This window comes from Malaclemys terrapin, chromosome 21, assembly GCF_027887155.1.
Source record: "Malaclemys terrapin pileata isolate rMalTer1 chromosome 21, rMalTer1.hap1, whole genome shotgun sequence".
Lineage (NCBI taxonomy): Eukaryota > Metazoa > Chordata > Testudines > Emydidae > Malaclemys > Malaclemys terrapin.
The window spans coordinates 9,845,920-9,871,375 of record NC_071525.1 but is presented as its reverse complement, the minus strand read 5'-3'; the positions used below and the strand labels follow the sequence as shown (position 1 = coordinate 9,871,375).

The 25,456-nt window shown below is 54.8% G+C and overlaps 1 protein-coding gene across 1 annotated transcript in view; it reads right to left on the bottom strand.

Moving 5' to 3' along the window:
• The window catches only part of LOC128826987 (sodium/potassium-transporting ATPase subunit alpha-2), a 36,049-nt gene extending 30,612 nt beyond the window's left edge, over positions 1 to 5,437 (bottom strand). The window contains exon 1 of the mRNA XM_054010608.1: positions 5,296 to 5,437. Within this exon, the coding sequence (XP_053866583.1) occupies positions 5,296 to 5,307 (12 nt within the window). The 5' untranslated portion in view covers positions 5,308 to 5,437. The remainder of the gene's footprint in view (positions 1 to 5,295) is intronic.
• Positions 5,438 to 25,456: the final 20,019 nt, after the last annotated feature.

Genomic DNA, 25,456 nt, shown 5'->3' with positions numbered 1-25,456 from the left:
ACCATTTCAAAGGCAGCCCCAGCCCAGCCCCTCCTGCCCCCAAGCTAGGGTACGCACAGGCATCTCCCACCGTGAACCTGGGTCTGGGTCAGCAGGCTCCATAAGAAGACGGGGTAGGAGGCTGGAGTGCACCCTCTTAAAGGAGTCTGGGATTTGCCACTCCAGATCACACCCCCTGGCCCATCTAACCCAGCAGCCCCCTGTTCTGGATCAGACCCCCTGGTCCCTCTATCCAGTAACCCACCTTCTTCCACATCTGAACAGGCCATTGGTTCATACGTGCAGTACCCTGACCTCTGCAGCTGCCGAGATACGACTTTCCTCCCCGACACCCTCCTCCCCTGCACCCACCCACGTAGGCAATGGGGGATCCTTCCTGACCCCTGCAGCTCTCCGCCCTGCAGCATGAGAGTCGATCACCCCGACCTTGGCCCCCTTTGCATTTTACAAACATATCTCCAGCCTTTTTTGGCTCCGCCCATGCCGGGGGACCCCGGTAGCCCAGTTACAGGACTGTTTGGTGCCGCCGGTCCAGGCAGGATCGCACGGTCTTGGGACACAGCCGGTCCCCAGGGCGACTCGGTCAGTTTCGCAGCTCAGACGGGGCCGTGTTTGACTGGATCCTATTTGACTTGGAGAGGCAGATCCAATTAGGGAACGATTCCCTGGGGTTTAGGATCAGGGCAGCAAGGATGCCCGAGGGCCCTGGCCTGCAAGGGAAGTCATGTCTGTCTCCAAAGACTGGAGGAGAGTCTGAGCCAAAAGCCCCCTGTAGGAAGAAAGAGAGCGAGGAAGAAAGTGTCTCTCAGGCCATGAATGGGGAAGGGAGAATAGAGCCTCCTTTCTGCTCCATATAAAGGGCTGAATAGTCCTGGCACGTCCCAGGATTCATGAGTGCAGCGTCCTGCCTGTGGTTTCCATGGCGCTTTGGGATCCTTTGCCATGCGGCGAGGAGCTTGCTAAGGAGCTCTCTGTTCTGTTTGACAACCCCTTGCTCCCAGCAAAGACCCCAAAGCACCTTCCAGGATCTGCTGCTCCAGCTGCCGAAACGCAGCCCCTTCTGGGGTGGGATGCAGCAGCCAAGCGGAACAGAACCCCATGCCCAGCTGTGTGTGGGCAAGGCCCCAGGGTTAACACGCTGCCTCTTGCCATAAGTACTTGGATCTTTAATGACAACGGTTAGGCAAACATTGCTTAAAGTCGGCACTTACAGCCAGCTACCCCTGCCATCGCCAGCACCACCCCCTAAGCAGCCAGCACGGACCTTGCCCTGCTTTGGGGCTCTGGACTGGGGGCAGCAAAGTCCCACCAAAGCTGGGCTAGTACCGGTGGGACCCCCTGTCTTTCAGTCATAGAGGCTGGATTACCATGACATGGTATATCTGGTATATCTCTGGGAATATCCGTCCCGCCCTCTCCCCAGCTCTCTGCCCCCCACCCTCACAACCTCCAAGTGCCAAACGATGCCCGATAGAGGGACCATCGAGCAGCAGGAGGCGACCTGGCAGAACAAGCCCCTGTCTGTAGTCAGTGGCACAGGTGAGTTTGATGCTCTGGGCCCTATCCTGAGCTCTTTGTGTCCCCCACACCCCCCAGTCTCTCTCTGGGTGCGCTAGCTACAGGATCAGGACCATTACAGGAGCCATGCTCCTGGGGCTGCAGTTCTGATCCCTAACACTAGAGGGGGACCCAGAGCTCCAGGCTGGGATTTACATGGGGCCAATGGCCCGGAAGCATATTACAGGTCCTAGACCCCCACACACTGCCCCAGCTGTGCCTTGACTCTTCCAGGTGACTGGGTGGGGCAGAGACCTATACAGGGAGTCGCTGGGGGCCAGATGAGGAGCGGTAAAGCCCCAGCTTGGGGAGGTTACATACACCTGCACCATGCCCATGGTACAAAGCAGGACTGTACCAGGACTCCTGGGTTCTGTTCCCACTTCTGTGACAGACTTGTAGTGAGAACTTAAGCAAGTCCCTGCATGACTCTGTGGCTTGGTTTCCCCAGCCACCTACATTTTCCATGGAAAAATTACTTTTTTGCACCAGAAATTCAAATAACGAAAAATGAGCTCAGAAAAGGGGAATTAGTGCGTTCTTGGCCAAAAGATTTCGGTTTTCAGGTGTTCCATTTTTCCAACAAAGAACGGCCCAGAAAATGCAGGGAAAGCCGACCCTTTGCACAAAAAGTTTTATTGAGTCGAAAACCTGATTTCCCGCTGAAAATAAATTTCCACGGAAAATGTTCAGCCATCCCTAATCATTAGAGCAAGAGCTCGTCACATGGCAAACCTCTTCAAAAGGACCCAGATAATAAAAGAACGATAAATGCTATTGCAGGCCCTGATCCTGTGCGGAGCTCCATGCGGGCAGTTCTATGCGCCCACACGCAGATCGGGTTCTATCCTCGAGGCAGCACTTATTGTAGGGTTGTGACCACTCTTAGCCCTGTATGTTTCCTAGGCATGTCTCCATGCTATCCCCCATTCTGAGTGCTTCCTGTGGGCACATGAAATTGTTTTCCCCACTGAAGCTGTTTAAAGAGAAGAGTTATTTTTCAGGCAATGTGGTTTTCATTCTCCCTTCTGTATAAGATTATTGCTTGGCTGTAAAAATACTATTAAAAGAATCCTTCTGTGAACAGCTCTTTGCCCCTCCATGGTGCCTCCCACTTGGGAACTTCAAAGGTGAATGAAAATTCTAACAAACCTGTGATCATCTGGGAACATCCCAGCTATGGGGCTTCAGAAGTACAGCAGGGACGGAACCCACATCTTCCAAGGCACAACCCCCCCTGCCATCTGAGCCTGAGGAGAATCTCTACAAGCACTATAGGGTCTAGGATACACAACTGATCAATCCTGGATCCACCCATCAGAGGGAGACATACGCATTAGCCAGTTGGTGACACTGAAGTGGCTTGCTCAAGGTCACACCACAAGTCAGTGACAGGATTGGGAAAAGAACCCAGGGGTCCTGACAGTGCCGCTATACCCACTAGACTCCACTCTCTACTAGAGCTGGAGTCAGAACCAAGGAGTCCTGACAACCAAATCCCTGCTCTCATCACTAGACCCCATTCACCTCCCAGTACTGGAACTAGAAACGGGGAGTCCTGACTGGTAGTTCCCTAGTCTACTCACTGCCTTCCTAAACTGTCACTTCATCATCCTTCTTCTAAACACTGTTTGCTGTATAGCCCGTTCCCCATGTTCTCTTTCAGTTTCCCGTGAGTCGTGTGTTAGGAGCAGTGTATAAATCTAGTTAATGAATTCATGCTCCAGCCCTAGCTCCACAAAAGTTCCTAGGCTCTGGCATTTCCTACAGATCTGGCCATTCTACAGACATACATAAATCAACCTACTCTGCATTTCAGCTTCTGGGGAACTAATTAGCAAAGCAGAGCGAGGCGTTCCACGTTGCAGGTCGGAGGAATTCTGTTCTGCGTTTCAAGGGATTTGGGGCACATGCTCCCGTCTCCCCAAACTACCCCACAATGCTGCAAAGCCCACCCCCGATAATGCAAGGGGGGGTTGACGGCTGGGCAGGATTGCTCTTTCCGAAATGTCCCTCGTGTCTCGACAGCGTTCAGGAGGCCAAGGAGGTTTAAGGGGCAGTGGAGTGGAGCCAGCTTGCACCAGTATTTTTTAATGCCAGCTGCAAAAAGTTCCCGAAGAGCTGAAAACACCAGGGGGGAACCCCACTTGATTCAAACAAACTTCCTGGCTAAGCCAGCTCTCTGATCCTGGCGGTGGCATGAGGACAGCTGAGCTGATCTTGCTTTTGGAAGGCAGCCTACGGCTCCAAATAATCCCCCGGGGCCAATGCCCCGGCCAACTCCTTCACCCCCACCTGGAGTCTGACCCAGCCCTGGCGAGGGGGCTGTTTACCCAGTGGTCACACTGTTTGGTAAGCGGTCCCCTCCGTCGCATTGTTCGCCTGGTTGCAAAAATGTTTCCCTGCAGTGAAGGGGAGGGGGTGGATTGGAAACAGCAATTATGGAATGAGAGACCAGGCCCGGCGCAGCGGGGGGCCCTGCCCAGTGCTTAAGTTGTAATGAAAGAGGTGCCAGGGCTCAAGCCATTTTTTTTTACTTTCATAACTGATCCAGCAAGCCCAGAGGTGCCGGGGCTCTGAACTGCCAAGCCCAGAGATGCCGGGGCTCTGAACTGCCAGGTCCAGAAGTGCCAGGTTCTGAACTGCCAGGCCCAGAGGTGCCGGGGCTCTGAACTGCCTGGCCCGGAGGTGCCGGGGCTCTGAACTGCCAGGTCCAGAAGTGCCAGGTTCTGAACTGCCAGGCCCAGAGGTGCCGGGGCTCTGAACTGCCAGGCCCAGAGGTGCCGGGGTTCTGAACTGCCAGGCCCAGAGGTGCCGGGGCTCTGAACTGCCAGGCCCAGAGGTGCCGGGGTTCTGAACTGCCAGGTCCAGAAGTGCCAGGTTCTGAACTGCCAGGTCCAGAGGTGCCGGGGCTCTGAACTGCCAAGCCCAGAGGTACCGGGACTCTGAACTGCCAGGTCCAGAGGTGCTAGGTTCTGAACTGCCAGGCCCAGAGGTGCTGGGGCTTTGAACTGCCAAGCCCAGAGGTGCTGGGGCTATAAACTGCCAAGACCAGAGGTGCTGGGGCTATAAACTGCCAAGCCCAGAGGTGCCAGGGCTCTGAACTGCCAAGCCCAGAGGTGCCGGGTTCTGAACTGCCAAGCCCAGAAGTGCCGGGGTTATGAACAGCCAAGCCCACAGGTGCCGGGTTCTGAACTGCCAGGCCGAGAGGGGCTGGGGCTATAAACTGCCAAGCCCAAAGGTGCTGGGGCTATAAACTGCCAAGCCCAGAGGTGCCAGGTTCTGAACTGCCAAGCCCAGAAGTGCTGGGGTTATGAACAGCCAAGCCCAGAGGTGCCGGGTTCTGAACTGCCAAGCCCAGAAGTGCCGGGGTTATGAACAGCCAAGCCCACAGGTGCTGGCACTCAGCCCCGGCACATATTAAGCACTGGCCCTGCTCGCCCTCCAAGCTGCACAAACTAGCCCCAGAAAGATACATGCCCATGTTCCCCCTCGTTTGTTGCTGCTTCACTCCTGTCTCAAACTTTGAAGTTCTCCAGTCCCTCGTTCCCCAGTCGTGTAGCTGAGGGCAGACTCGGGTAGCTGGAATTTACCCACTTCTCCTTTGGGGAATGTGGCGTTTAGTTTAGGTTTGTTTACCCGCTTCTTTTTCTACCACAGCACCACTGTCGTCTTCAGTCCCATTCAAGCCATTCCCAGCACGATCCCCTTAAAACACACTCAAAACATCCTACTCACCCCTTTCCCCATTTTCGTCAGCCTGGGGTGCTGGGGGCTGGATGGAAGGAACGCAGGAGGAGGAAAGGAAAAACCAGTCGAGAGAGGAGACTTCCCAGCTTTCTTTAAATAGCTTCCTCCTTCGCCCCTCTCCTTCTCTGGACAGGGTCACTTGTTGAAACAGGATCTTGGGTCAAGAAAAACTCCACCCTCCTCCCACCCCTTTTTCTCCCCCCCCCCCCCCCCCCCCCCCCCCGCCAAGCCTTGTGTCTCTGCTCCGCTAGTTGGGGAGAATCCAGGGCCAGCAATGTGCTGTGCAATGTCATGATATACACAGCCCGCCCCCCACCCCCTGCGTCTGTCTGTCGGCTGTAAGGCAGAGCTCTGTTTGGGAAGTCAAAGGGCTGCATCAAGTCCCCCTTGGCTCCAGCTGACTGTGATAAATGAAGCTCCCCAGAGGGACCCAGCCTCCACACTCAGGGGCTTAGTTGGGGCTTTTTATGCACTTCCTGAGAGGAACAGACGTGGGTTTGTTTGCAGAGTTTGGGTTATAGGTCCATGTGAGTTGTGGGGGCACACAGAACGCCTGAAATGGACGATGCACTAAGTCTAGATCTATCCTTCCACCAGCATCTATCTGTCCATCTACCTCCCACACACCCCCATCTCTTCCTCTTTCACCTGTACACCCCTCTCTAGCCATCCCCCAGCGCTGTGTTTTGCTGGGATGGTTATAGGTAAATACACAGGCAGAGTTCACGTCACCTCTCCGGCTCTGGTGCAGCTGTCGCAGTGGCCCAGAGCGGCCCCTGAGGCTGGGAACGGCTCAGGGACTTGACCTAGGCTCTGGGAACGGCTTGAGGACTCAGCCCAGGCTCTGGTGTGGTGTGACTGGCTGTGGGGAGCTGCTCGGCTGCTGTCTGGGCTGTCCCCACTGTGTGGACACCAAATCAAAGACCCTGTTCTGCCAACGTCTGAGCCAGGCCGGTCTGCTGGGTGCGGCACAGAGGGGGGAATAAGGCTCCTAGGTTCTACTCATGGCTCTGCTTCTGCTTAGGGCAGTCCCCTGCATGCTCCGTGCCTCAGTTTCCCCCATTGCCATGCCAGGCAGAGTCAGGGGTTTAGTCCATGCCTGTGTATGAAGAGCCCTGTGCTGGCAGCTGCTAGTGAAGGGCTGAGGGCTGTTATCTCTGCAAGAGGCTCTTATCACAGATGACCAGCCACTCTGGAGCCACAGGCTAGCTCAAGATACAGAGAGCCCTCGCTGCTCAGGGGAGACCAACCACAAACCATCAGCACCCAAGTGGAGCGGGGTTGCAGCGTCTGCAGGGTGCAGAGTATTGAGGATTGTCGTGGAATTACAAGCTATCCCTTTAAGAGTGTGGAGGGTGAGGGGGTTCCTGGTCCTACTTGCAGTTTAGGGGCCTTTGTAGGGAAGCCTGCAAATGGTGATGGGCAGTCAGGCTGGCCCGAACCAGCCTAGAGCATGGTGGGGTGAGTGGTTCCTCTCTGCATAGGGAGCAGCCTGCTTTATCTCTCACACATTCCTAGATTTCAAGGCCAGAAGGGACCATCATGATCATTTAGTCCAATGTACTCAGACCTCAGTGGTTCAGGAGCCAAAATTGATTAGCCTTACCCAACAGAGCCACAGGGGTGTGAATTTATTGTTTCATTTACTGTAGTACTATTCATATTTAAACAGTGTGACAGGGAAATATTTAGTTTATATATATTATTATATTATATATAAATTATGATATCTATATATTATTCTCACAGCAAATAAGTTGATAACTTAGTATCTTAATTGGTTAATAACTAGGGCCCTACCATATTCACAGTCCATTTTGGTAAATTTCATGGTCATAGGATTTTAAAAATCTTAAATTTCACGGTTTCAGATATTTAAATCTGATACTTCATGGTGTTGTAACTGTGGGGATCCTGACCCAAAACGGGATCATGGGCAGGGGTCACAAGGCTATTGTAGGGGGGTCACGGTAGTGCCACCCTTACTTCTGCGCTGCTGCTGGTGACGGCACTACATTCAGAGCTGGGTGGCTGGAGAGCAGCGGCGGCTGGCCGGGTACCCCGTTCTGAAGGCAGCGCTGTGGCCAGCAGCAGCACAGAGTAAGGGTGTCAATATCATACCGTGCCACCCTTACTTCTGCGCTGCTGCCTTCAGAGCTGGGCGGCTGGTGAGTGGCGGCTGCTGGCCAGGAGCCCAGCTCTAAAGGCAGTGTCACTGCCAGCAGCAGCGCAGAAGTGACGGTGGCATGGTGTGGTATTGCCACTCTTACTTCTACACTGCCACTGGGGGTGGGTCTGACCCAGCCATGGGGTGCCCCCAGCCCCAGCCCTGCCCCTCCCCAGTGCTTGGAGATGAAAAGGGCCTTGGGCTGGCTGCGTGTGTTTGTGGTGACCACAGCGACCCCCTGACCACGGCACCCTGGGCAGTCGCCCACATCACCCACCCATAAGGCTGGCCCTGCCACCCCTCAAAAAAGTGACAACCCCCCCTCCCCACCATGCCACCCTCACTTCTGCACTGCTGGTGCTTCCTTCAGAGCTGGGTGCCTGGCCGGCAGCCACCACTCTCTGGCCGTCCAGCTCTGAAAGCGGCACAGAAGTAAAGGTGGCAATACTGTGACCCCTCTACAATAGCCAGATTTCACGGGGGAGACCAGATTTCACGGTCCGTGACACGTTTTTCATGGCCGTGAATTTGGTAGGGCCCTATTAATAACATAGGAAAAGCATCCTGATTGGTTAATAACTTAGATCAGTTAATAATTAAATCACACTGTGTTAATATAACGGGGCTGCAAAGAGCCGCAAGGAGACACGTTAACCAGACACTTGTAGCTCACGAGCCGCAGTCTCGGCACCACTGATCTACTCTGACGTCCTGCATGTGACAGGCCAGAGAATCCACCACTACCCACCTGCTCCGCCACTAGGTCCAGAACCTCTGGCTGAGTTAGTGGAGTCCTTGATTTAAAGATTTCAAGTTACAGAGAATTCCCCATTTACTCCAGTTCAAACCAACAAGTGACCGTGCCCCGCGCTGCAGAGGAGGGTGAGAAACCCCCAGGGTCTCTGCCAGTCTGACCTGAAGGAAAATTCCTTCTCGACCCTAAATACGGCAGCCAGTTGGCCCCTGAGCGTGAGCTTCAGGTTACTGTGTGCTCCCGTTCTGGGTTACGAGAATGAAAGTGGAACCTGCCCAGATGGTATTTTTAGCTGTCTTTGGATGTGTGCCACGAACATAACAAAGGGGTAATGGACTCAGGGGGCAGCCAGAGGGGAGGGAGCACAGTTCTCATCCCAGCTAGTAGAGACAAGAGGAGTGAGGGGCAGATGTGTGGGAGAAAGCTACACTTGGCAGCAGTTTGCCTGAGCGTCTCAAGGCTCTGCATGAACTCGGCCTGACGGCCCTGCTTGGGGAGGAGGGTGGGGAATTCCAGTGTGCTTACCCTGTATTTCAAATGGGGAAACTGAGGCACAGAGGGGGGAAGTGACTTGCCCAAGTGAGGCAGTGACAGAGCTGGCTATAGAACCTAGGAGTCCTGGCTCCTAGTCTAGCCCCTAGATATATTCCCAGGGCTGGGTATAGAACCCAGGAGTCCTGACTCCCAAACTCATGCTCTAACCACTAGCCTTGCTGCCTTTCCAGCAAAGAAAGCTGATAGGGCTGCCAGACCTAGGGCAGCAGTCCTGTGTTAGTCTGCACACCATGTGAACATTATCGTCAAAGCAGAAATGGGCTTGCTGGGTCTGCTGGTGCATAAACCCGGCCTGCCGTCCCCATGCAGCGCAGCGAAAACTTAGCCGGGTCAATACACTAAGCAGGCACAGCCGGGAAGGCACCCTGGGGCAGGAAGGGGCAGTCAGCAGGAGCCGGATCTGCAGCCTTAGAAGAATCTCTTGTTAAATCAGCTCTTTCTTTACTGCCTTTGGGCTCTGCGTCCTTCCCAAAGCAACGCAGCCTGTGATGGCCACAGACAGGGAGTCCCACGCAGAGCAACGGAAAACGCAGCCCCCGAGCCCTGAGAAAATGACACCGATTTACTGGAATGAGTTTAGAAACTGATGCCGTTAAATCGATGCCAATCTCTCCTCGCCCGTTTTGGTTTAGGAGCGTCAGTCTGAGAGGGCAAGTCTACATCGCAGCGGCGCAGTTGCACCAGACAGGAGAGCGCTTTGTCTTTGTCTATGTCTGCGGGAGAGCGTGTATGGACGGCTCTTTTACACCCCCGAGCAACGTACGTTAGATTGACTTCAGCGGTAGTGTAGACCTGCCCTCTGGAATCAAGATAAGCCACACGGGTGCCAGGAACCCTTCCCCTGAAACAGTAGCATGGATAGACGGGGAGGCTCTGCTCCACAGCAGATTGAAACTGGTTTGGCTAAACCGGGACAGTTTTCTCGTGTAGACAAGGCTGGTGTCATTGAGCCCGAAGTACAGAAATCAGGCCTTTATCTTGTGCAGTGTGAAACACGGACGTGTTGCTTCCATAGGTGCGGTCCAGCTCCTCTCCGATGCCTTCAGAAGGGAGCCGCCGAAAGCAAGCACATTTCCCCAGCTTTAATTCCAGCCTCGCTCCCCCACTGTCCGGGGGGAGATTAGCCCCAGGAGCCATGGAACTCAGCCTTTGCTTCCCAAATCTGCTTTTAATTTGTTTGCTTTTTAAATCCCTTCCAAGAATGACCCCCACCGAGCGCCGGGCTGGGATTTTCCATCCCTCATCCACACCGTTTCTCTAAGGAGCTAAGGGCCATGTGGTGGAGCTGACAAGTTCCCCGTGCTGCATTACAAGGGGCTGGGAAGGTGGTGGTGCCCTTTAAGAAGCCATGGTTAGTTTCGGGGCTGTGGTTCTCCTGTCTTGGGGTAGGGCCCAGAGAACCTCAAAGGTATTTGGGCTCCTAACTCCCATTGGAATCGATGGCTTTCGGCCTAGGTACCTGCAAAGTGCTGGCTCCATTTCAGGTGACCTCCTCCTCTTAGCCATGCAGCATATGGAAAGCTCTGAGATCATAGAATCATTGAATATCAGGGTTGGAAGTCCAACCCCCTGCTCAAAGCGGGACCAATCCCCAGACAGCTTTTTACCCCAGTTCCGTAAATGGCCCCCTCAAGGATTGAATTCACAACCCTGGGTTTAACAGGTCAATGCTCAAACCACTGAGCTATGGACATCGGTGGGTGGGACTTCTCCTCAGTGGTCCCTTTCTCATTCAGGTGGGTGCCATTCAGGGCGATGGACTGGGGCAGTGGCCAGAGCAGGTGATATGGCAGCCAGACTCCTGGGTTCTAGTCCTGGCTCTGCCGCTGTGTGACCTTGGGCAAGTCACTTCTGCTGCCCGTGCCTCAATTTCTCCATCTCATAAACTGGCTTATCTCAGGGGAGACTGAATGTTGAGGAAGCACCTTGAGATCTGCAAGTGGAAGGTGCCAAGGAGGGAAATTCATAGCGCCTGTGTCCCCTTGGGAGTCCGGGGCAACCAAGGGAGCCCCTGACTGACAATAGGTAACACACCACCTCAGCCAGAATGCCCTGCCCCAAGGGGTGCTGGCAAAGTCCCTGCCCATGGGTCCCCCTTGTCTGGGGGAGTTAGCTGGCAGCAGAAGGGGGTGCCCTATCCAGTCAACGTTTTGTAACTGACTAGGGAATTGGGCACCAAGGTCCTTCCCATCTCCTCCTGCTTCTGGGCTTCCTTTCATGGAGGAATTAACCCTGCATGGGAGGGTCCTTTCTGATCACCGCACTGGATCCTAATGGCCGCTCTGCTGCTGTATCCTCGTAGCCTGGGTGTTTCTTTCCTTTGTCTCCCTCCACTCTCCCTTTCATACCTTTGCTTGTGACTCTCTTGCTCTCCCGTCTCTCGCTTGTTTCCTCCCCCTCACTCACTCTTTCACTCCTCCGCCTCGTGCCCCTGCTCCCCAGCAGGTTCCCGCGGGCCCTGGCACGAATCCCTCTTCCATCCTGCCCCGAGCCCAGCGAGGGGCAGATTAGTGCTTAACAAGCATGCGGGATTAAGGCTCGCTGCATGCCAGGGGACGCTCCGTGGAGGGGGACGGGTCCTGGCACCGACGGCCTGCAGGGGCCTCGTGCTCAGTGCCAACTGGATCCGATGCAAACAGAACCATCAGGCCATGCCCTGCGCCAGCCCCCCCCAGATCCCTGCAGCGAACCCCCTAGGAAGAGGCTCGTTTCCCCGTGCACCATCTCCTGGCAGGATCGGGGCCTGGCTCGCCCAGTACAGACAGAGCCATCTGCAAGGGCCCGGCGCCGCCTGGGGAGACAGACGCAGATCTCTATTGTCCCCGCAGTTCAGGTGGGGAACTGAGGAGCAGAGAAGGCAAAGGACCAGCCCAAGGAGTCTGCAGCAGAGAGGGGATTTGAACTCAGATCTCCCCGGCGAGTGCACTAACCATTGGCCCATCCCGACACATCCTCTGATTTACAGCATTAAGCTACTCAGAGCTCGTCGTCCTGGTCTGGTGAGAAGGGCCAGCCTGGCAGCCCGGCAGGCTGTCGTCCTCTGTCGATCCACAACGCAAGGAGAGCAGACCAAGCTCAGGGTCAGCTGAGCATTGGCCTGGCCTCCTGTGGCTCATCTGAACTGCCCTTCTCAGAGGGCTGCTCCAGCCCTGACCCCCCTCCGCCCCCATCCCATGGTGTCCCAACAGAGACGATGAAATTCAGAGGAGGGAATCAGGAAGGGGTTAAATACTTCCTGGAGGGGAGATCTTCTGGCTACAAAACAGCTGTTTCCCCCCCAGCCTGCTCTGAACGGGGCGGGTCATTTATGTTTGGGCTTAGGGACTCTTCTGACTCTTTGGGTGGGGGGTGTGACAGGTCCCCCCTGGGGTGCAACATGGAACTGAGATACAGCTGAGCCCTCTGTCTTACCAGTCTGGGTTCCCTCTCACATTGTGACGTGTGACAAGCTGCAAAGCCCTCCAAGCTTGCTTTCACACCACCATCCACAGGCAGGGGCCACACCCAGCTGTGTCCATGAACGCTCTGCCAGCCACTGCATGAACCAACAATAGAGAGGCTCCAGCCAAAATACTCCCAGCTCCCCAGCCTAGGACCCCAAAGCTGTACTGTCCTGCCGTGGTCAAAAGCTTGACCGGGATGAATTACCCAGTCCACCCCTCCCTCGATGTGCAGAGGAATATGCACAAACTTTTGTTAACTGAGCTGAGATTTTTCCCCAAACACTTCACTCAAACCACAATGTTTTCGGTAAAAATATAAACCAGATTTATTAACGACAGAATGATAGATTTTTAAGTGATTATAAGTGATAGCAAACAGATCAAGGAAGATTACTTGAGAAATAAACAAAACCCAATCTAAGCCTAATACACTACACAGAATGTGAATCAAACAGTGTTTCACCCTGTTAGATAGTATAAGCAGTTTGCAGATGTTTTATACACAGGCTGGGAATCCTCTCTTCCAGCCTGGGACCACCATAGGCGCCGACTCCATGGGTGCTCTGGGGCTGGAGCACCCATGGGGAAAAATTAGTGGGTGCTCTGCACCCACTGGCAGCCAAGCTCCCCTTACCCCCCGCCCCACCTCCTCCTCCCTCCCTGATCGCACCGCGTTCCCGCTCCTCTGCCTAACTCCCAGCATTTCCCGCCCGGCCGCCGCCAAACAGCTGTTTGGCAGCATTAGCATGCGGAGGGGGGGGGAGCGGGAACGTGGCACACTCAGGGGAGGAGGTGGGGAAGAGGCGGGGCCAGGGCGGGGATTTGGGGAAGGAGTTGGAATAGGGGCAGGGAGGGGGCGGAGTTGGGGCGGGACTTTGGGGAAGGGGTTGGAATGGGGGCGGGGAAGGGGTGGGAAGAGGCTGGGCCGCATGGAAAGGGTGGAGTAGGGGCGGGTCCAGAGGCAGAGGGGGCGTCAAGCACTCAGGGGAAAGAGGGGAAGTCAGCGCCTATGGGGACCACCATTTTCCCCAGTTCAGTCTTTGTTTCTAAGGTGTTTCCAGGTGTTGAGTTGTAGAGGGAGTGAGGCCCCTTGGTGATGTCACTTCCCCCTTTTATAGTTTCTTCCATATGGCGGGAACCCTTTGTTCCAAGCCAAGTTCCCAGCCCAGTTTGTGGAAAAATACAGGTACCAAAATGGAGTTTATGTGGGCTAGTCACATGCCCCTGCATGCTTGCTGAGTCATGACAGCCATTCTCCATTGGCTGTCTGAAGGGTCCCCAGGTAGGGTGACCAGATGTCCCGATTTTATAGGGACAGTCCCGATTTTTGGGTCTTTTTCTTATCTAGGCTCCTATTACCCCCCAGCCCCGTCCCGATTTTTCACATTTGCTGTCTGGTCACCCTATCCCCAGGTGAGGACAAGCCTTTTCCATGGTCATTGTCTTTGTTGATGGGCCATTAGCACCAGGGCCGGCTCTGGCTTTTTTGCCACCCCAGTCAAAAAAGCCGCCGGCCGCCCCCCCCCCCCCCCCGGGGGGGGGGGGAGGGCAGCTGGAGCCCTGGGGGGAGGGTGGCGAGCCCCGGCGGGGGCTCCGCTCTCCCCCTGGGGGGAGGGGGGCCGGAGCCCTGGGAGGAGGGCGGTGAGCCCCGGCCGGGGCTCTGCTCTCCCCCCGGCGGCCAGAGCGCAGGGGGCAGAGCAGCAAGAGGGCGGCGAGCCCCAGCCAGGGCTCGCCGCTCTCCCCCCGGCGGCCGGGGTGAGGGCGCCGGGGGGGAGGGCGGCCAGAGTGCCGGGGGGAGGGCGGCGAGCTTGGCCGTGGCCCCGCTCTCCCCGGTGGACGGAGCGCCGCGCCACCCCCTCCAGGTGCCGCCCCAAGCACAAGCTTGGTGGGCTGGTGCCTGGAGCCGGCCCTGATTAGCACTGTCTAGCTTATTCGTTGTTGTACCCGAAAGGCTAGATGTGGGTGCTTCTAACTTCACAACATCTTAGCAAAAAATCATAACTCCACATACAACGACAGCCCATACAATCCAACAGGATATTAATGTTCGTCAGATCAAGACTTTTCGAATGCTACCTCACAAGGCAGACTTTGTACAGAATTTATCCTAATTACATGATAGTGGTGAATATGGGGGTGCCAGGGTGTCACGGGGGGGTTGAGCTATGAGAGCCCAATGGCTCTTTTCCAGCAGTTTCTGTGAGTTTTCCAGCTGGTCTCTGCCAGTGGGGGCTAAATCCACACAGGGGACACTGGTTTGGCATTGCAGCACTTAACGACTAGGTGCCCTGCAGCCCAGCAGAGCCCTCTGCCCGGGGTTCAGGGCCCAGGCTTCCAGTGCAATGCAAGGGGAGGGTCGGGCACTTAAGAATAGGAGCCACCAAGCTGGCCTGTGGAGCGGGGAACTGCCCAAACTAGCCAATAGGAAATGCGGGGGGCGGGGGGGCACTAAGTCCCACTACTCAAAGAGATTTAGACCTCCCTCCACTTGGGATATACAGCCGTGAGCCCTCTCCTGGCATGGGCTGCCTGATCCGGGTCAGCCCTTTCTCACTGGTGGGGAGGCACGTGGGGAGCCAATGTTAATGACAAAGCCGGCGAAAGCCACAAAATGCTGCTTAGGGATCTGGTTTCTACCCCCTGATCACTGCGCAGCAGAGTCTGGATTGTGCCCGTTTGTAATTAATATGCCTCTCGCATCCCCTGTGGCTATTAATCCATCCCCACTAAACCAGCCCTCGGGTCTGTGGCTGTGTGTGACATAGTTACCAAATCACTGCCCCCCTGGGAAGGGAGTCTTGTCTGATGATTAGCACCTGGGCATCAGGACTCCTGGGTTTCCTTTCTATCTCTGCCACTGATTCACTGACCTTGGGTAGGTCACTTCCCTTTTCTGTGCTCTCGGTTTAAAGGGAACAATCATCTTTACAGCGGGGCTGGGAGGATTGTTGTTTGTAAAGTGCCCAAGATCCTTGCATTGGCACTCTGCCCTATAGCACTTCCCATCCACAAATCACCAAACTCTTGGAACAGGTGGGCCAGACTCCCCTCCCGCTTTTACAGATGGGGAAACTGAGGCACGGCAAGGGGCGGTGTCTTGCCACAGTTTCCAGAGCGAGTCAATAGGAGCAGCAGGGTTGGCCCCTCACCTCTGGAGCACACTGCCTCCCGACTTAGCATGCAATCTCTGCACCCCTTGAAAATCATACCTATTAGCCTGTATCATATGTATTAGTGTAATCCTAACCGGCACTGAATTATCTGTACTCTGCAAGGGACGGAACTTCTGCCCACCATGGAACCTGACCCCGTACCAGCATGTGGAGAGCTAGAAAAATTATTTCGCTGACTCCGCCTCAAAGAATTCTATCCCAACAATGAAAACACCCAACATCCCCCACCACGACCACATCGCCACCGACAGACAGTCGTAAGAAAACAGAATCATCTGGCCGGACTCCCCACAGGGGACCCATTGAACATTCTTATACTGATTGCTTCAGGAAGAAAATTAACAAACATCCCATCCACCACAATCTCTCCAACGCTAAGAGGACAGTCCCTGAAATCCAACCACCAGAGAGGCCAACTGACAGCTCTCCGACACCACTGACTATAAAGAACTGAGAGAAGACCCCATATCATAATTCACCCAGTCATTTAAGGATATCATCAAATACTTCCAACTCCAAGAAAATCTCTGTGACCTTATCCCCCACAAACCCACCTGAAGGACCTTCTGTATGCGTCCCAAGACACAGAAACAAGGGAACTCAGGCAGACCCGTCATAGCTGGCCATGGCATTCTCACTGAAGAAATATCAGGACTTGAAGAAACCATCCTCAGACCACTCATCATACAAAGGGCCGCCTTTCACCAGGACACAATCAGCTTCCTCCAGAAACTCCACAACATTAGCAATCTCCCTCAGAACACCATCCTTGACACCATGCATGTCACCTCCCTGTACACCAACACCCCTCACCATGACGACATCGCTGCCCGCCTCAAATAATGGACAACTCTCAGAGATCCACCCCAAATACATTGCCAGACTCATCCATTTCATCCTCACCCAGAACCATTTTTCATTCAACATCAAACATTTTGTCCAAATCGTGGGAACAGCCATTGATGCTAGGGTGGCTACCCAATATGCCAATTTCTGGACAAAGGCATCACAAAACCAAAGATAGAACCGAGATACATCCATGATATTTTCACCCTCCGGCCGATGACCTAAACTCCCTCGTAGATTTCCACCACAACTTCAACCACCATCACTCGTCCGTCAAACTCGCTCTGGAAAACTCCCACACCAGCATCAACTTCCTGGACCCAAAGATCAGCTTCAACCATGGAGCCCTGCAGACAACTATATACAAGAAACCCACGGATTACCACCCTGACCTCCATAGATCCACCCCCCAAACACACCAAGAAATCTGTTATCTACAGCCAGGCACTCAGATACCACCAAATATGCTCTGAGGAGAAAATCCAGGATACACACCTTAGCCTTAAAACTGCCTTCACCAAACAAGAATGCTCCACCAGGGAAGTAGCTCGCACCATGGAACAAGGCATGAAAGAACCTGTTTGGGGGAACTTCCCAGGCCACCCTCTCTCAGGATCCCCCCATCCTCTCTCTGCACCCCCCAACCTGCAGTTCTCCCAGCCTGGCATAGCAGTGGCAGGGGGAGGGGAAGACATTGGGGTGAGGAAGGGGGAGAGGGGTTGTGATGGGAGGAAGGATTGGGGGGGGCAGAGCCCTTGCAGCACAAGGACGGGTCACAAACTCGGGGGGCAGACCCTGCTGGCTGACAACTGCGGTGGATGGATTGCTCCAATCTTCCCCCATATTTTAGTGTCCTGCAGGAGTTCTGGCTTGGGGTGTCCCCTAGCGCTCACACTCCAACCTCAGCAGATTCCCCCACCTCCTCTCCCCCTCGATGGCCCCCCATTCCCCCAGGCTTCTCCATGGGGGGCAGCAGACCAGGCCTGGGAAGGGGACCTCTTAGCCATCTCCCCATGCAGCTGGGCCCACGGCTCCATCTGACAGAGGTCAGCAAATGAGGCCTTGCTTCCCTCAGTGCCCATGGGGCCCACCCCTCCCCCTGGCGTGGCCCTATTCCCAGCTCCCTGGTGTCCCTGGGGAGAGGATCAGCCAGTGGGGTGGTCCAGAGCCAGGGATAGCCCACCCCAAAGGCCTGGGCATTGGATCTGGGGTCCGGGTTCGAATCCCTCCCTTCCTCCAACCAGGAACCAGCAATTCCGGACTGGGGAGCTCATTCCCAAAGTCAGTCGTACGCAGCCCCCATCCAGACCCCTCAGTAGCGGGGCCTGGGACCCACGAAGGGGGCAGCTCTGGATGTTGGGCACTATCTGGGAGGGGAGGAGCCGGAGCTAGAGATCTGCGGGCGGGGGTGGGGGAGAGCGTGTGTGACGCTTCCCAGGGACAGTTTGGTTTCCTAAGTTACAGAAATCCAGGGCCCCATTTCCTACGCAGGAGCCGCTTGGCCCAAGGTTGGTTCAAGGTCTGCCAGGGACAGGAGAACTGGCCAACAGGTGAAGCACAGAGAGGGAGGGAAAGTAACGGATGGGCGAAAACCAGCAGCCTCAGTGAGTCTTCCCGTCCACGCTCCGGCTCCATCTGTCACTGGTCGTCCCTTTCTGTGTCTCTCTCACTGGCTCTGGGTTTCCTTTTCTCTCTGGGATTTTTTCTCTCCCGGACTCTCTGGCCTGGTTTTCCACTAGGGACATTTTGCAATGATCTCCCGACGAGATGGGGGATTTAGTCCCAAACCTGCATGGCAGTGGTGTGGGCTAGTGGTTAGAGCCTGCCCGGACTCTCCTGGGTTCTCTGTGGTGTTGTCGCACTCTGCTCCGAGCTTGGCTAATTCTCATTTTCATCAGTGACTTGGGAGACCTGGGGAAATCGTTAGCACAGGGGGGCTCCTAAGTCACATATGCTTTTGAAACCCCCTGGTGCTTAAAACAACGGCAGCCCATCTGCACGCGGACTCCCAGCGCCCCTAACTCGGGGCGAGATGAGCCCCCTAGCAACAGTGGGAAATTTGAGCAAAACATCCCTAGTATAGACAAGGCCTCTTCGGGTCTCTCTGGGCTGGGATAGCGGGGGGGGGGGGGGCTGTAAGCTGGGACTGAGGGACACTGGCAGAGCTGGGCAGGGCTGGGATAGCGGGGGAGGGAGACCTACAGGGTTGTGTGGGGATGCAGGATTTGAGGGGCATTAGCATGACTGATTCAGTCTCTGGGCACAAGCCTTGCCCAGCTCTGCCTGCTGTCAGCCTGGCACCAGGGCAGGTCTCCCATGAAAAGCAGCAGGGGCTGGGGCCGTCTGAGAGCAGTAGAGGGAATCCAACACTCCGCAAGGGAAACCAGAAAACGAAGAGTTAATGCCAAAGGCACAGAGGGGAGGTGTCTGCAGACTTGGCTTCAGCCACTCACTCCTGTTTCACACCATGCCAGGTTCACACTGCGGGTAACTCTGCTGTGAGGGTGACTCCTGATCAACACCAGCATGGGCAGGAGAATCAGGCTCTTGTCTGGAGCGTTTCCAATGAGGTCTCCACCCAGAACAGAGAGACCCATTTGAGTGGATGCAGGACCAGTCTCCCCAGCCTCAGGGTACAAGCCAGCCCAGAGCATGCGGTGTGGGTCTCATGGCAGAGTCCTTTCCACCCGTGCTTAGAGTTTGTGCAGCTGAGGGATTTGGGGGCCAGACCCTCAGCTGGTGCAAACTAGCACTGACTTCAATGGAGCGACACCAATTTACACTGCTGAAGATCGAGGCCTGATGTTCAGGTGCACACGGTGGATACATTCAGTCCCAAGGCTATAAGGAGATGGTCTGGGCTAGTGGTTAGAGCACCTGCCTGGGGTCTCTTCCCAGCTCTGCAGTGGGCTTGCTGTGTGGCCGTGGAGCCTCGGATTCCCCGTCTGTATCACTGGGAATGTACAGACCTGTCTGCCGTGGGGGCTAAAGTTATTAATGTTTGTGAATCATGGTGAGAGCTTTGGATAAAAGAAACTAGTGAAAGAGACTATGTATTGTTATAGCAGGAGGCACCAGGTGGCGCTGTTGCACACAGGCATATAAGTTCTTTCTCTTGGTGTACGAGCAAGGGTTCAGCCTTTGCAGAACTGCTGTGTGGTTAGTTTGTGATGATGGTTCTTTGTGGGGAACTGTTGCAAGCAGCATCTGGGCAGTTTGCTCCCTGCTGGAATCTCTCAAACTAGAGTCTGTTGTAGGAGCAGAACTGCTCCTTGGGAACCGGGCATTGGTTTTGGGCTGAGATTGGGCCAGTGCCCACCTCTATTCCAGAGCTGGTCTATATAAACAAGTGATACTAAGAAGACACCCAGACTTTGCGTCACCTCCAATGGGAAACTGGGCCACAAGGCTCTGAAACCTGATTATAATGAGATTTCCAAAGGGGTCTGATGGGAAACCCCAGCCTCAAGGCCCCCGTGCCAGGATCCGGAAGCACTTGACAAAGAGCTAGGTGTGATCATCTCCTACGGACTGGCTCACAGGGCTCCTTTGCCGGGGGGGGGGGGGGAGGAGCCCATAGGGACACTGGGGGGAGGGACTGTATTGCAGCCCCACAGGCTGCCCTCCCCACTGCTAGAGGAGTCGCCACGTGGCTCCTCATCTGCAAATGCTTTGCACAGCAGAGACAGCAGGAGGCGTATTTCACCCCCAGGGGACTGGCTAGGGCTCTCTCGCAAGCTGTGTGAGCACGTGTAGAGGGTGGGATGTGTCTGATGTAGGGGGCGGGGTATGGGTGTGTGCTGTGTGTGTGAGGGTTCCTGGCACTGGGGGGTGTCTGTCGCATGGGGTGTTGGCTGTATTTTGCGGGCTGGGAGGGGCAAGTGGCGTGTGTGTGTGGAGGGTGATGTTGGATGTGTGGGGAGTGTTGGATGCACAGGGGGTACATGAGTGTGTGGTGAGTGTGGAAGGGGTGTTGGGTGTGTAGAGGGTGTATGTGGCTGTGTATATGGTGCACAAAGGGGTGCCCGTGTGTGTGTGTGTGTGTGTGTGGTGTGTAGGTCTTGGTGAGGTTGTGTGTGGGGGGGTGAAGGTTTGTGTGCGAGGGGTGACATGGGAGCCCCTGGGCTGGGCCTGCTGTCTCTGTTGCGTCTCCCCCGAGGGCTGGGATGGGGGGCGCTCGCTGGGGCCACAGTCTTTGGCTTTTCCCACTGTGCTCTGTCACCCAAATCCAGGCCTTCCCCTCGACTGGGCCTGATCCAGCCCCTCCCGCTTTGGCATCCCGCTATTATGGGGCCTTCCTGGTGGAGCAGGAGCAGCTGGGGCCACATCCCACGTGGGGGCTTCAGGGGCTGGGGGCAGGGAGCTACAGTACAAGGGGCAGGCTGAAAAGGGCAGCCAGAAGGCAAGGGGGAGAACCCCCCGTCCTTTGTTCCACCCTCTCCAGCTCCCCAGGAGCTCTCTGGCTCACTAGGACTTTCCCAGCTCATCATTGTCTCTCACCCTGGTGGGCTGGGGGCCTCAGGAGACTGCCCCCCAGTATCAGGGGGTAGCCGTGTTAGTCTGTATCTACAAAAACAACAAGGAGTCTGGTGGCACCTTAAAGACTAACAGATTTATTTGGGCATAAGCTTTCGTGAGTAAAAACCTCACTTCTTCGGATCCGAAGAAGTGAGGTTTTTACTCACGAAAGCTTATGCCCAAATAAATCTGTTAGTCTTTAAGGTGCCACCAGACTCCTTGTTGCCCCCCAGTGTGAGAGTTGCTGGTGCCATGGACTGTCCTTGGGCGGGGGCATCGTGCAGCCAGACTCTGTGTGCATCACTAAAGAGCAATTCTAAATGCGGCGGGGTCTATAATTAGCGCTGGAGGCTCCCTGGGGCAGGAAGTGTCTATTTACCTGGCGCAGGCCCTTCATGGCAGCCTGCAGTCTGGTGGCAGTAGCAGGAGGGAGGGATGTGTGCCCAGCTTCGGGGACTGTCAGGAAGGCCAGGAGCCCTTCGTAGAGCCAGGCATTGCACAGAGAGGTGCTGGGCAGGCGCTGCCCACACAGCTCTGCTGATGCCCCTCAATCCCGACCTGCAGCCCCCTTCTATCCCAGTCTTGATTTCCACCCACCCGGCTCTGTCTGTGCCCCTCAATCCCAACCCACAGCCCCCTGCTAGCCCAGCCCTGAGCAGTGTGTAGCCCGCGAAACCCCGCACGGCCTGACCGATGGCCTCTTCCGGCCCGGATCCCACCTGCAAAGAGACATTTTAAAAACCCAGCCCTTGGTGGGAACTGGCTGAGCTTCCAGAACGTCCTCTTCCATGATGAAAAATAGTCCCATGCAGGAGGCAGGGCACGGGGGACACAGCCCCAGACGCCTGGTTGAGACGCTCCAGGGGTCGTGAGCACAAGCTGACGTGCCCTGCAGCAAGAGAAGGGGTAGAAAGGCCGTTTCCTGTATTCTATGTGTAGGTCTGGTTTATCATTTTCCTCCCCTGCCCAACCCTTTTAAAGGTTCCATGTATTCAGTCCCCTCCACCCACTCCCAGCACCCACAAGCCCCTTCTAGAGCAGTGTGGGTAACATTTTCAAAAGCTTCTAAGTGATTTAGGAGCCTACATATCTTTGAAAGCCAATTGGGTTTAGGTTCATTTTTGAGAACCGAACTTAAGTCACTGAAGAAACCCATAGGAAACTTCACCTTTGTGGCTCAACTTCCCCATTCATCTCACCTCCTGCTATAAAAGCACCAGGTTTTCACCAGAGGTCAGTGTACCAGGTGCAGGGGGGTGCTGAGATCCTTCAGGTTTGGTCACTGGTCTTGCTGGCAGAGTCACCCTCCAGCCCCACTGGGGACAGGAGAGTGGGTGAGAATTCGAACTGGTGGAAAATTTTTGATGGGCAATTTTTTTCACCCTTAAAAAAGTGCTGTTTCCTCCAAATCTAAATGTTTCATGGAACGTTCAGTTGGGACAAAAGTTTCGGTTTGAGCCACAATTTTTGTTTCCTTTTTCAGAAGTGCAAAATCAAAAAAAAATGTGACATTTGTTTTAGGGGTATTTTTTTTTTAAATAAAAAAAAATACAAATAAAAAGAAGGAAAAAGTGGAGGAACCCCATTGTTCCCCCCAAAATCTTTTTCCCTCCACACTTTTTGTGCCTTTTCTATTCCCCCCTCCAGCAAAAAGAAGCAAAAGTTAAAAAGGGGGAGAAAGGAAGGGAAATAAACCCCCAAAATCAAAACCTGGTTTATTATTATTATTATTTGGTGCTCTAAAACCAAGACAAAAATCACGAGTTGTTCCAGCTAAAACTTTTCAATGGAAAAATATCGACATTTTTCATTAAAATATTTCAAATGAAAAATATTTCATTCAAATTCTCTTGGGGTGAAAAAGTGTCGATTTTTTTGACCAGCCCTAATGAAAAGAAGCTGGAACAAGCAAGGGGTGAATCTGACCACATGCGTGACATCGCTCTCTAGTGTCTGGAGCTGGTATTACTGCCCCCACAAGCTCTCCTTTAGTGACAGAGCTTGAGCTGTGGGCTGTGGGAGGGGAAGGCAGAGGGTTATAGCTGCAGGATCATGAGTGTTATTTATCATAGCGTCTGTTCTCTGCAGTGGTTGCTTATCCTCAGAGATGGGATAATCCCCCGCGGCTTGTTTCTTCTGAGTGCTGCTGCCCTGTTGTTTTCACATCTCTTTGGTAAATGGGCATCCGATGCGTTCGCTTGCAATGCTCTGACATCTGACAGAGAGAGAGAGCTGATTAAATCTCTTGTCCGACAGAAAACCTGTTTCTTCACCTCCGCTGGTGACTCGTGCCCTGACGCAGACTCTGAGAACACATTTCCAGGCTATACACGCAACTCCCAACGCAGGATCTCTGTGTACATTTTACGATGGTCCTAATGGCCAGGGAGACCCCGACTTTCACATTAGCCCTCACGAGACATTCTCTGGTGACCAGCACGTGCGTGCCAGAACCAGGGCACTCCTGTGACGCCTTGGCCAGTTGGCATTAAGGGGTTCTCGGGTCACAGGTGAAAAGGCGCCTCAGGGGTAAGGGTGATGCTCATGCCATGTAGGTACTAAGCCCTGCTGGTGGGACTCAAGTACCCCATGACTCTCAGCCGCACTAGCAGCACCATGTCCCCCTCTAGAGGCTGCACCCAGCAGAGGATAAGAGCCTACTTCAGCTGCTAGCTGGGGAGGTTACTCCCTTAGCTGGAGCAGTAGAGGCTGATGTGTGGAGTCATGGAATCAAACCCTGCCAGTGACCCGAGCAGGCTGGCCCTGCTAGACAGGTGCAAGCTGGATGCAGATCATGGGTTTGCTTCAGAGGATTTCAAACCCACTGGGCTGCTTGCCAGCGACCGCGCCATGGGGCTCAGCCTGGGACCTGCCGAGGGGAAACCAGTCATGGGCAGACCCTTTTGTGCTTACCTCAGAGATATAAAGGGCAGCTGGTATTTTATATTCTAAGGCAGGGGTAGGCAACCTATGGCACGCATGCCAAAGGCGGCACGCCAGCTGATTTTCAGTGGCACTCACTCTGCCCGGGTCCTGGCCACCAGTCCGGGGGGCTCTGCATTTTAATTTAATTTTAAATGAAGCTTCTTAAACATTTTAAAAACCTTATTTACTTTACATACAACAATAGTTTAGTCATATATTATAGACTTATAGAAAGAGACCTTCAAAAAATGTTAAAATGTATGACTGGCACGCGAAACCTTAAATTAGAGTGAATAAATGAAGACTCGGCACACCACTTCTGAAAGGTTGCCGACCCCTATTCTAAGGTGTTGATTCAGGCTCCTATGGGCAGCCCTGAAGGTGTATAGGGCCCATCTTTGAGCCCCTAGGGGCCGGGGAAATCCTTCCAGGCAGAAGTACAGGGCTGACGTAAGCTGCCCTGCGGGGCCAGGAGGGGGAGTAGTCATAGCATTCAGTGCTAAGGGGCTTCTGGGAGGCTGCACAGCCCATAAGCAGCCCTGGGGTCGCTCTAATTTACATAATTCTGGCCCCTGCAGCAACCCACAATCCAAAGCCCATTTTGCCCCCCTCTCCTTGGACCGTGCCCTCTGTGCTGTATCTGTGCATGATCTAGCCCAGAGGACTCAATGGAAGACTGGAGATCAAGGGGCACAGGGAATGCTAGCCTGGATCAGAGCAGGGCTCCATCCAGCCCAGGATACCGTCTCTGACTGTAACCGGGTACCAGCCACGTCAGGGCAAGGTGCCAAAACCTCTGGGAGTGGGAGAACCTGCCCCAGGAAGTTCCCTCCTGACCCCCAGTTAATAGTGACCCTGAAGCAGGAGGTTTGTCCCTGGTCAGTCTAAGACATACCCAGGCAGCAAGGCCGATTTGCTGGGAGACAAGGCCATTTTCATCCCGGCCATTTAAAATGCCTTGTCAGGGACACGGCAGTCATGGCAGCTCCAGGTTATGGGCAGGGAGGCTCCCAACCCCCCATTCCTGAGCCAGCCACAAATCCTGGAGAGACAGGAGCTGGTGCTCGGCTCCTCATATTCCAGTGCAGGGCTGCCCAGAGGATTCAGGGGGCCTGGAGCAAAGCAATTTTGGAGGCCCCTTCCATAAAAAAAGTTGCAATACTATAGAATACTATATTCTCGTGGGGGCCCCTGTGGGGCCCAAGGCCTGGGGCAAATTGCCTCACTTGCCCCCCCCCCCCCCCCCCTCCGGGTGGCCCTGTTCCAGCGGGGAAGAGCTGCTTTCAGCCCTGCCCTTCCCCTTGCAAAGGACAGGGGGCAGCAGGCTGCATTCGCAGGCGTGGGCGGGGCGACCCATCGGGCGGTGGGAGGGAAGGGGCTCAGGAGCCGAAAAGTTGGGCAGGGGCAGGATTGAGGGGGGAGCTCCCCACCCCTCCCCCGAGCCTAGATCCTCATGCTCATCAGGTTCGCTGAGCTTGAATAGGAAAAAATCCCTCCTTTGAGAGGCCTCGGCTCTGGCCGTGAGAACAGGCCCTGGCTGTCAGGAAAGGCCAGTTCTCTCCAGGGCCCCATGGGGTGGGGTGGACCAACGCCAACACCTCAGAGGCCTTCAGAAAGGGCCAGCCCCGTCCATGGGCTAACGCCACCTTCCTGGCTCTGTGCCAGCATCCATGCAGGCCCCTGGCAGAGTGGGGCACTCATAGGCTCATCCCACATGGCACAGGGATGGGCAAAGACCACCCAGAGAGTCAGCATCAGAGCTGGCTTA